The 12,078-nt window shown below is 47.3% G+C and overlaps 1 protein-coding gene across 1 annotated transcript; it reads right to left on the bottom strand.

Moving 5' to 3' along the window:
- Positions 1 to 5,873: 5,873 nt before the first annotated feature.
- RPS5 (ribosomal protein S5) lies at positions 5,874 to 10,766 on the bottom strand. Its single transcript, XM_035106931.2, has 6 exons — positions 10,658 to 10,766; positions 9,086 to 9,191; positions 8,759 to 8,968; positions 7,164 to 7,292; positions 6,820 to 6,918; positions 5,874 to 6,000 (listed from the first exon to the last, which is right to left on the bottom strand). Exons 2-6 carry the CDS (start codon positions 9,188 to 9,190, stop codon positions 5,932 to 5,934), a joined length of 612 nt encoding a protein of 203 aa, XP_034962822.1. The 5' UTR covers position 9,191; positions 10,658 to 10,766; the 3' UTR covers positions 5,874 to 5,931.
- Between the last annotated feature and the right edge of the window lie 1,312 nt (positions 10,767 to 12,078).

Here is a 12,078-nt window from a genome sequence, read left to right as displayed (position 1 = left end):
GAAAGAAACAAATAATCTCTCTCTCTTTCTCTTTATGGGCACAACTGCCACCTGTATTATTTAAGGATAGAAGCTCAAAGGAGACCTATCAAAGGAGGTTTGATTTACAAAATTTTATATACAGTGGTACCTCGGGTTACGAACTTAATTCGTCCTGGAGGTCCGTTCTTAACCTGAAACTGTTCTTAACCTGAGGTACCACTTTAGCTAATGGGGCCTCCCGTTGCCACCATACCACCACCACACGATTTCTGTTCTCATGCTGAACCAAAGTTCTTAACCCGAGGTACTATTTCTGGGCTAGCGGAGTCTGAAACCTGAAGCATCTGTAACGCAAGGCACCACTGTACTGTACTTCTACACACACTTTGAAGCTGACAGGCTCCCAGGTTTGCTACTAGAATACACCCTCCCCCCCTGCCAAAAAAACAACAACACTTGGACTGTCACCTGAAGCTAGACCTCTTCGTTGCCTCCTGCCCATTCTCAGAAGGAGGGGTGACACCCGACATCTGCCCCAACAGCACAACACAAGACGGTTGAGGTTCCTGAAGACTTGCCTGGTCCCTGTTCAAGTCTGACTTGCCTAACCAGCCCACAACTCCCACAGCCGACAGAACCGGATCTGTGTTTTGCCCTTGCCAGGACTGGAAAAAAACTCAGAAGAGAACCTTGAGGGGGGGGGACCTCAACGATGAAGAGGAGCTCCCCCTTCACATTGGCCACCTTGTGCTGTGCATGAGAAACCTGTTTGATCCTCTACACCAGGCATGTCCAACAGGTAGATCGTGATCTACCGGTAGATCACTGGACATCTGTGGTAGATCATCAGAAGATTAGTGACAGTAAGAGCTGTTCGGCAGTGGAATTTGCTACCAAGGAGTGTGGTGGAGTCTCCTTCTTTGGAGGTCTTTAAGCAGAGGCTTGACAGGCATATGTCAAGAATGCTTTGATGGTGTTTCCTGCTTGGCAGGGGGTTGGACTGGATGGCCCTTGTGGTCTCTTCCAACTCTATGATTCTATGATTCTAGTGGCTCCCCCCCAAAGCTTAAAAACTTTGGCTCCCCTAAAAATAACTCAACATCTTTGCCCTACACCCCTAAAATGACCTGAACCACCAAAAACAGGGCTTTCCTTCCTTAAAAAAAAGCTCAATGTCGCTTTCCTCCCCCCTAAAGAAGCTCAACAACTTTTATGTGAACCCCCAAAAGGGGGTAGATCACTGCCAGTTTTTAACTCTGTGAGTAGATTGCAGTCTCTTGGAAGTTGGCCACCCCTGCTCTACGCCAATCTTTGCCAACCGGGTGTCCCCAAGTTGGACTACAACTCCCCAAAGCCAGCGCATGTGGGGCTTTGTAGCCCAAAATGTTGGGAGGGTGCCCCGTTGGCAAAAACTGCTCCACGCTATCTAGTGAAAGAACGACGCGACAAGTGAAAAACTGCACCCCTGGATCTTTAAGAGTGCAGGGCAGAGGAAGGGCGATAGAGCGCTGGTCTTACATCTCGCAGCATCCCTGACCTGATATGAGTTGGAGTCAGTCCAACAAAACATGGAGGGACACAGGTTCCTCTTCCTCAAAGTGTAGAAGGAGTGTGTGCAGATTCGTGCTTTTCTCCACCCCACCTACCACCACCACCCCTGGGCACAACAACTGCACCTTCCAAAATTCCCGTTTTCACAAAGCTGCGAAAGGTAGTGTGCCGCGAGACGCTGGCTGGTGTGCCGCGACGTGCGGCGACGAGAAGGGCGATTTGCATTGTCACGTGCCTGGCGGACTTCCGGCGAGGCAAGATGGCGCGTGGCCGGAGGATCAACGGACCCCTGGGCCTCAAGGCCCGAGAACACTCGCCGGGCTGCGGACTCCGTGGCGGCCGCGGACTCCGCAGCAGCCGCGTGGGCGTCGGAATCGCCCGGCGGATCAAGCGGGGAGCCGCTAAAGCCCCCCAGCGAGCCCGCCGGACCTAACCCAAAGGCGCCCGGCCTGCGGCCTGGAAGAGCTCCGAAGCCCGGGACCTCCCACCACGCGACGGCCCTGCCTCGTCGCCACAGCCATCGCCAGCCCCAGGAGAAGAGGAAAAGGAGGGAGCCCCCCCAGGTGAGGGATCACCGCATCGGGGAGCCACGTGGAGAACCGGGGCACCGGGAGCCAAGGGACGCCCCGATTCCGCTGGCGCCGTTGCTGCCGCCGAAACAACCACCCCCAAGGAGGAGTAGGGAAGAGAAGAAAGGGAAAAGGGAAAGATAGGGAGGAGAGGGCCCCTCGCCACCCCCCAACCCAGGTGAGAGGGTAGGGAACCTCTCCCCCCCAGAGGGAAACCCCCGACCCCCCCCAACGGCCACCACACCAACACCCCCCCAGGACAAAGATAAAGGAAAAAGGAAAACAAGCAACAAAAAGCCAAAACCAAAAGAACCCTTCCGCTTCCCCATCAATATCTCCCTCCCCAGGAAAAACTTTCCTTCTCCCTCCCACCCACTACCTTATTTTGCCCTCTCCCCTTACTTTCACTGCCTTCACTTCCCCTCTGCCTCCCTCTGTGAAAATATAGATAAGTGTGTGATTGCAAGATTATAGCTCTCAACTCAACAACACCAATAATAATTCCACAATAAGGCTACCATCCCCAGTCACAATTGTTATCTCTGTTCCTACCCTTATATATAGTCAATATAGGCACAGAGTTAAATTTTTTAACTTTTTTAATGGTGGTGTGCCTCGTGATTTTTTTCATGGAACAAGTGTGCCTTGGCCCAAAAAAGGTTGAGAAACACTGGTTTGACTCAATACAAGGCAGCTTCCCATGTCCCGATGTGTCTAAACCAGCGTTTCCCAAACTTGGGTCCCCCAGCTGTTTTCAGACTACGATTCCCATCATCCCTACTAGCTGAGGATGGTGGGAGTTGTAGTCCAAAACCAGCTGGAGACCCACATTTGGGAAACCCTGGCCTAGAACATGTTGCAGAATACAACCACAACAAAAATTAAATTAAAAGCCTCTGCCACAAAGTGGTTACTCTGTAAATCACCGGCAAGGCAACTTTCCTGCTCCTGCTGCTTTATCTCCTTGACTAAGGAAGGCTGCCACCTGTTGGCATTATCTTTTGGTGAGCTCCAAAAAGCAATGGGCATTTTCTGCTAGCAAAAGAATCATAAAAAGCGTTTTGTGTTGCGCGACCCTTGGGCTGTTTCTGCAACAGTTTTAAACCAGTCCTCGGTTGCACACGGAAATCTCTGCTGCAGAGGTTTTAAAATCCAATGCCCTTTTAAAATGTGTTGAGGAGGGGGTTGTTTTTATTACATATTTTCTTTTTATGTTGTGAACTGCCGAGACCTGCGGGTACAGGGCGGTATACAAATTTAATAAATAATAACATATAATAATTTCATTGTTACGGAATTGAAATCTTGGCCTTTGATGTTGCAGAACTACTCCTCCCATCATCCCTGGCCATTGGCTATGCTTGCTGGGAACTGATGGGCATTGTCTTGGCACAATCTCAGAAGACCAGATTCCCCACAACTATCTCTTCATTCACAAGAGATATTCCTGCATTGCAGGGGGTTGGACTAGATCAGGCACCCCCAAACTGCGGCCCTCCAGATGTTTTGGCCTACAACTCCCATGATCCCTAGCTAACAGGACCAGTGGTCGGGGAAACATCTGGAGGGCCGAAGTTTGGGGATGCCTGGACTAAATGATCCTCAGCGTCCCTTCCAACTCTACAATTCTATGCTTCCAAGCAGGACCTGCGTATGAGTTGCCTTGCGTTGTTGCAACAGGGCTTCCATAGGAGCGCATCCGGATGAGTTGCATCCTCCTGAAAGTCAGTCTCTTCTGCCAACCTGCCCTTAAGGGAACCACCTCAAGGACCTGTCCTGGAACGCGGAACGTACATGCTGGTGAGACAGGACCAAACCGGAAGATCTGTCCCATGTCATTCCAAGGGCATTTTTGACCAACAGGAAGCCACTACCCCTGGGGGGTAAACCCAGTGGCCTGGTATGTGGTTGTGACTTGCTTCAGGTGGCGTTGGGTGACGGACATGCAGCCAGACAGGGAGGACCTGCCCCACAGGATCTTAGTAGGGACAACTGGGGAACACTGATCTGCTTGCCATCACGAGGACGCACATTTTGCAGAGCAGGTGGTGCCAGTTAATTTACAGTGGTACCTCGACTTACGAAGGCGATCCGTTCCACAGCGCTCTTCGTAAGTCGAATCCTTCGGTTGTCAAAGCGTCCGTTTTGCGTCTAGGTACCACTGTATGTGGACACTGGATTCACCCCTGAATCCTTTGATTTCAGCAAACCCCTTTCAAAAAGTTGTTTGGCGATTTCCCCCTATGTGAACCTGCAGCTCTCCAGATGCCATTCAACTCTTAACTTCTATCAACTCCACCCCGTATGGCCAATGCTCAGGGATAATGGGAGACAAAGTGTTTCCTCATCCATTATCTGAAATGACAGAGGACAAGGACGTACAGTCAAACAGCTTTGATATCTCCACAGACCTGTAACCATGATCCATGTTAGCTAACCAGACTCCATGTACAGAAGTCGAGGCTGATTGGAGGGGGATGTGGAAAGCCCTTCGGCTTTTTGGCATTTGATAAATTCCACAACTTGTATTTATGCGCACCAAATTGCAATACAATCTCTCATCCTGGAGCTGCAAATTTAAGAAAAGATTAAACCTGGCCTCCGGATACAAAGGTGGTGTTGGAACCACTAAGTAACAGCCCTTTCCCAACTTTTACCATGCCAAAGTCACTTCTGTAAATTCTTTGGGGAAGTGAAACTCTGCTTGGCATGGAATTTTTGTAGTGCACTTGGTGAAGGATGCACACCCAGCATCAATAGACACATGCAAATTTGGAATTCCCTTTCTAAACAAATAACCCTGTTGTATTTTGCTTAGTGAAAGACCAAGTTTTACAGAAAGGAGACAAGTTTGTTCGGAGCAATTCAAAACCCAAGATTTGTGTGGTTTGCAGGCATGACTGACCTGTGAAACCTTTGACTTGTGCAGATCATGAACACAAATAGCTGAATGCAGCCTTCCTAGAGAAACTGGAAATGAAAAATGTCCACAGACTGGATGTCTTGCAGCAAAGGATGTCATTCCAAATGACCGTTTTTAAGCACAAAGGTCTGAGCTGTACTAACTTATCCCTGACTGAGGGTAAAACAAACAAGGTAACCTAACTCTTCTGCTCCCGAAGACATGAAAATGACAGAGAGCTCCAGGAAACAGCAACTCTTCCACATTCCTTTAGAACAGAACAGAAGTGGGCAAAACACATATTGGGGGTCTACTAAGTAGGCATCTAGGTGGCTTGCAGGAGATATCCAAAGGCATTTTTCCAGGTGTCTAATGAAGTAACTTAGGCAGTTGCTAGGGAGAGGACCTTTTCAATGGTAGCCCCACCACAGGCTCACCTGGTGCCTGCGCTATGTTATTTCAGGGCAAATGATAAGGAGAGCTTCTTGTTCTCTCCCAGGCTTTTAATCACAATCTAGGAGTGCTTTACTTTCTGCACCAAGTTCCCGCTGGGTGCAGTTTATGCTAGCTTTAACAGTTTCAGTTGTTTTAGCTGTGGTTCTGGATTGGTTGTTGCTGTTAATTTATTTAAGAACACAACAGCCAAACTAGATCTGATCATGGGTCTATGTTGTCCAGCATACTCTCCAAGTAGTCAATCAGGTGCCTGTAGAGAGACCACAAGCAGGACTTGAGTGTGACAGCAACTCTCCCCACTTGTGATATCAAGCAACTGACAAGTCTACTGCTACATCACAACACAGATTCTCTTTTTGGGCATAGCTCCACATGCTTCAGAAGAAGGTGGATCGCAAGGAAGAGAAGCAAAACAGTGTGAAAATGAGAATTTATTTGCTTTGGATATCCAGCAGCAGCAGCAGCAGTTCTTTAACGGTTGGACTTGGCCACACGCTCCAACTCGTCCTTTTTCTTGATGGCATAAGAGTTGGAGGAACCCTAGAAATGGGAAGCAACCGTGAGATACAAACATACACACACAAGCAGCCTGAAGCAATTTGCTCAAATAACGTCTTCCCAATAGGTGGCGATTCCAGTCACATACACCTTCACACAGTCACCCTTCCAATGAACAGCTGAAGGAGTTGCTACAGAATAGTTGCAGCAACTGGTGTACACACATCATGGATACCTTTTCAGCTATTTAAGATTATGATTTCAATCCCACAACACCATTAAGATTTTTGGGCCAAATACCAGGTTGCATGTCAAGCAACCATCTTACAAGAGGGATTATGTTGACTGAGAATGCTGTTAACAGCTGGACATACAGAAACTGTGGGCTGCTGTGACAATGCCTCAGTTTCAGGAACTGTCCCTACTGCTGCACAAGGCATCTCTTAGGCAACTTACAGCTAAAAACTTCAAGGAGTGCTGCAATTGTATATTTTGCAGTTTAGGACAACTATCACCGCAAACCAATTCACTCCTGGAGTTATAATGAGAGCCCTATTTACCATCCTGCATCTGGCTTTGAAAACCCTGCTGCTGATTTCCAAGTGACAACAATTTACTTATTCCTACACCGCCTTTCAGGAAAGCGCTGCTCTTGCATAAAACTTAAAAACATAAAACACAAGAACACGACACTACTAGAAAAATGTTTTCAAAATTAAGAAGAAGAAGCAGTTAAACTGCTTCCAAAACAGGAAATTAATTAGCCACACACTAGAATAACAGTAAAAAAGCTTAGAATGTTCCACTGTCAGGAAGCTACTTAAACCCCACTGAAGGAACTTGCTCTTAGTTGATCCTCACCTTAGCTGCATTGATCAGCTCATCTGCTAGGCACTCAGCTATGGTCTTTATGTTGCGGAAGGCAGCTTCACGAGCCCCAGTGCAGAGCAACCAGATAGCCTGCAGGGGGAGACAGAGACAACATTGGCATGCAGAGTCAAGCTGAGAAAATGCCAACCTGCTCTTCCTTAATCATAGAATTGTAGAGTTGGAAGCGACCCTGAGGATCAACCAGTCCAACCCCCTGCAATGCAGGAATCTCAACTAAAGCACCCCGACAGCTGTCCATCCAACCTCTGCTTAAAAACCACCTCCCAAGGGAGTTCATTCCACGGTCAAACAGCTCTTACAGGACAATCGCATACCTGATTGACACGACGCAAAGGTGATACATCAACAGCTTGTCTCCTCACTGTGCCAGCTCGACCAATACGGGTAGAGTCTTCACGAGGGCCACTGTTGATGATGGCATTCACCAGGACTTGAAGGGGGTTCTGTAAAAAGATAAAGCAGGTTAAGGCTGCAACTACAGTCTACTCCACAGAGTAACGTACAGCTTCTAACCACAGCCAATATCATGACTTGCATAAGACACATCTCTTCAGACTCACTTTCCCCTTCTGTATAATGGACACAGCCCACACAAGTGAAGATTAGCAAAAAATATTCTAGGTTCATATACCAGAAATGACTTACAGGAAGTCATTTAAGGTATCTGAAGAAGTGTGCATGCACACGAAAGCTCATACCAAAATAAAAACTTTGTTGGTCTTTAAGGTGCTACTGAAGGAATTTTTTTATTTGACTTACAGGAAGTTAGTGACAAGGCCTCCCATCTTCCTAGACAATAAAATTGGTCTATGAACTATTCTACAGTTACCACTGGTACAATCCTTCCAATGAGAGAAACAATTCCTCCAAACTAAAAACAAAAAAACAAGGCTAAACAACAAAGGTAATATATACTTAAGGAACTGAGAAGAATCATGTAAGCCCATCCACAAAACCTGCAAATTTCATCCCAAGTGAAAGGGAGACCTGCCCAAAAGTTAATTCACATAAATGCTCTTAGTATATAAGAGTATTACTAATAATATAGGAAACACAAATGCATAGCAAATCAGGATAGCCCAGTAAATGCAAACCTATGCAATTCTGTACTTTGGGGGAGCTGAATTTTCACCCCAACATATCCAGAAGGCTTGGTAGTGGAAACCTTCACTAGAGCTGTCTAATAATACAATTAAAACACTTGTGAAAATGCTAACTGCTTAACACCTGCTAAAAACCCAACACAAACCAAGTCGTACTATGGTAGTTCTGGAAACCTTGCAAGAATGGAGATTGATTTTAGGAACAAATCACTTATATGTATTAGGAAACCCACAATTTCATTTATGAGTACTTTAAGAACTCTCAAGTGGATGTGAGTCAGAACCAATTTGATCTGATAGTTTTTAATCTGTCAAGTGGGAAAATAAGATTGTAACATACATATTTAGCAATCCATGTATCTCATTGGACCTTAGGGAATGGATTAAAAACCTTTACCTCGACCAATACCCAAACATATTCTGAGAAACACAGTACTTTGCATCACACTGAAAATTATGGGAAGTGTGTAATGGGCCACAGCAGTCAACACAATTTGTGTCTGATGAGTTGGGAAGGAACTTAGATTTTTCTATTGCTTGCCTTCTGAATCAACACACACTGAACTATTCTTACCAAAATACACTGCTAGTGAGTAGAAAGAACATTCACTTGCTCTTTAGATGACTAAAACACATTTCTTAGTCAACTAATCTTCAATGTGCATAGCTAGGCCTCAAGTCACACCAGATATTTCTTTCTGGTGGGCGTTTATCCATCTCCTCTCCCTCTAGCCTCTAGGATCAAAAGCCCATCTCACAATATGTCAGCTTCCACAGACAGCTTTTCTGCTCCATGTCCAACTCACCTCTCCTGTGAGCAGATGGATGATCTCGAAGGCATGCTTGATGATGCGCACAGTCATGAGCTTCTTGCCATTGTTGCGTCCATGCATCATCATCGAGTTAGTGAGGCGCTCAACGATAGGACACTGGGCTTTGCGGAAGCGCTTGGCAGCATAGCGCCCAGCACTGTGTGGCAAATACTTGGCATATTTCTCCTTCACCGCAATGTAATCCTAAAGAAGCATAAGGAAAAAGTATTAGGGAACAAGCATGGGTGCAAGCTCATTCTCAACCGGAAGACAACGCTGCCCTGGAGCTCTGCCCAGTTTGTTTACAACCTTGTTCCATACCTGCAAGGAGATGTCACTGATCTGCACATCATCTGTGCTCCATTTCCCAAACAGCTTGATATCAGGGGTCTCTGCCACAGCAGGGGCTGTCTCCCAGTCAGTCATTCTAGAGGTGGAATAAATAGCTATTAGGTCCTGAATTGGCCCGATCTACCCTTCAATGGCTCCGATAGAATATGCAAACTGAACCTATACTGGCTGCCACACAAAAGGGATTTTTTTATATAGCAGGGTCAAGTACCTTTATGCACATGAAAGGTATGAGCTGTCACCCTTTACTGGTACACAGGACATCAAATCTTGTGAAGACACAAAGCAAGCTGCAAGATTATTGCACAGGTTTGGATAGGTATCAATTATGTGAGCTACATCCCGCATTCAACATCTTTAATACAGCCCATATACAATTCATTGACTGTTTATCATATGCACCCAGACACTGAATACAGATTCCCTATCTGTTTGTGCCATGTACTGTACAGAACTCAAAATACCATATGCTAATTCATTCAAATCTGGGTTACCTTGCTCACTATCAGATCCACCACTCGATTCGTTTCCACAATAAATGAATACATCAAAATTGGCCAACATGGTGCCCATCATATGTTGATAAACTTCAGCTCCCATCATTCCTGACCACTAGCCATGCTGGTTGGGGCTGATGGGAGCTGCCGTTAAACAATATACAGAGGCCATCATCTTAGCTACCTGTAATGTTGCTGTATTCTTGTCTAGAAAGTTAGGGCACTGTTTTGCACCCTCCTTCTGAATGTGAAGATCTGGCACCCTAAACCCTTGCGATAATGCAAATGAGACAACACAAGCTGACTTGTGCAACAAATAAAAAGAAATGAAATGCTATCTTTGCACAAAGTGTCAAAAGTGTATGACTGCAGGCTTGGTCCCTTACATCTTTCTTAAGCAAAAGTGGGGAGCAGATCTGCAAAATCGGACCTAACTTTTCCCTTTTGTGAAGTGGTGAAAGAAAGGGAGGGCTCTTGAAATGGGCCTCATATAAAATTGGTGGGGCTAAATACGACTTGAAAGCCTGGCTGAAGTGTATCACACAATTGTAGGGTTGGAAGGGACCCCCCCCCCCAAAAAGGGTCATTTGGTCCAACCCACGGCAATGAAGCAATCAGCTAACCAAGGCCAGGTGGGGAGAAAGCTAAGCTCGCTCGCCTTCCCTTCTTAAAACGACTATTGCTTAAAAAAATCTCATCACATTCCCCCCCCCGCATCCCGCCGTTTCCCCCACTCCCGCCTCCAGGAGCCGAGGGAGGGAGGCGCAAATTGTCCTCCGTCTCCCTTCTTCACAACAACCCTGCGGAGTAGCACAGAGGGATGACGAGCAGCCACGTGGCCAGCTCAGCAGTCAGGCGGGATCTGAAGCGGGGCCTCCCCGTACAGTGGCTTTACCGCCGCCCTCGATTTCTCTGCGCCTCCCTCCTTCCCGGCCCCTCAGGAGGCCTTTTTCTGGCCTTCACGCTGGTTGATAGTATTACCCCCTCACTGCCCCCCAATAAGCCTCCGGTTTCCACCCCTTTTTTCCCCTCCGTAGAAACTCACATGGAGGCGCTTCGCTCTCCTCCCCGCGTTTCGCTCGCTCGCAGAGGCAAAAAAGGGCCAGGCGCGGGGTTACCCAGAACCTTATGCACGGGCTACCGGCTTCCGGCGCGCCACACGCATGCGCGGCTACGTTCTCACTCTCTCTCGGCGAACGAAGTTCTCGCGTGGTTTGTTCCGTGCACGCGCGCCTGTAACCACCCTCTACTTCCGATTCAAAATGGCAGCTTGGATGCTGAAGAAGCGGTTGCTGAGGAAATTTATCTTGTTTTTCTTATATTTCGCCCCCACCCCACCACGTCTTGCGACGTTTTGTAACGCTTCCGATATTCGGTTGTCGATTTATTTATTTTGGGCACCTCTGAATATAGGTATAGAGATTTTACAAGTTAAACTTTTTTTGTCTCTCCGTCGCGTTTTATCGCGTTGTTTCGGGAGATGGCGCGTGCGTACTGTTAATTTTAACCGAAGCGCAGCTTATCCCCGCGGCAGTCGGCGAAGGCTGGGTTTCGAAGTCTCTCGGAGACAAGCACATGCCGGGCGGCGGGGAGCCCTATAAGAAGGCAGTAGACATTTGCAATGGGGCGACTGTTTGGTGTCTCAGGGTTCTTCTGCTGGCCTGAAACCCCAGCGCAGGGTTTCCCAAACGTGGGTCTCCAGCGGCTTTTGGACTACAACTCCCATCATCCCTAGCTAGCAGGACCAGTGTTCAGGGATGCTGGGAATTGTAGTCCAAAAACAGCTGGAGAGCTAAGTTTGGGAAACCCTGCACTAGAGCCATGGCATCATAGCTGCCAAGTTTTCCCTTTTCTCGCGAGGAAGCCTATTCAGCATAAGGGAATTTCCCTTAAAAAAAGGGAGAACTTGGCAGTTATGCATGGCATGCTCAGTGACCATGCTTTGACCACACACCGCCCTATACCCAGAGGTCTCAGGGCAGTTCACAGAACAAAATCAAAATATGAAACCACAAAATATATAATCAAAATAAAAACAACCCATTAAACCCCCAGTACCAATTTCAGAGCTGCTGAAACAGTTCCATTTATTATACTGCCCAGATGTGTGGCTGGAATATATTCATAACTGCTCCCCTTGCTGCTACCATACATATGTACCCCCATCTGAATAAAGCCTTACTTCAGAGCTGTTTGGGAAATGTGTCCTTCTCATATTCGGGTTGTGCCCAGTCTGGTATGCCCTACAATGGCCAGACGGTCTCATTGCATTCGCCCAACCACCCTGATGGACACTGCCATCCTGCTGCCTGGCACAAATGCATGTGAAACCTACTGTTGCTTCTTATCAGCCGCTACAGTCAAACCTCGGTTTACACCTACCTCTGTTTGCAACCGCTTTGGCGAGCGACCGCCATGGACCTGGAAGTGTTTACATCCGGGTTCCGTGGCGTCGGATGCGCAGAC

Source organism: Zootoca vivipara, chromosome 2 (genome assembly GCF_963506605.1).
Source record: "Zootoca vivipara chromosome 2, rZooViv1.1, whole genome shotgun sequence".
NCBI classification, from domain to species: Eukaryota; Metazoa; Chordata; class Lepidosauria; order Squamata; family Lacertidae; genus Zootoca; species Zootoca vivipara.
Note: the sequence above shows the minus strand (reverse complement) of the source record. Positions and strands in the feature narration are given on the sequence as shown.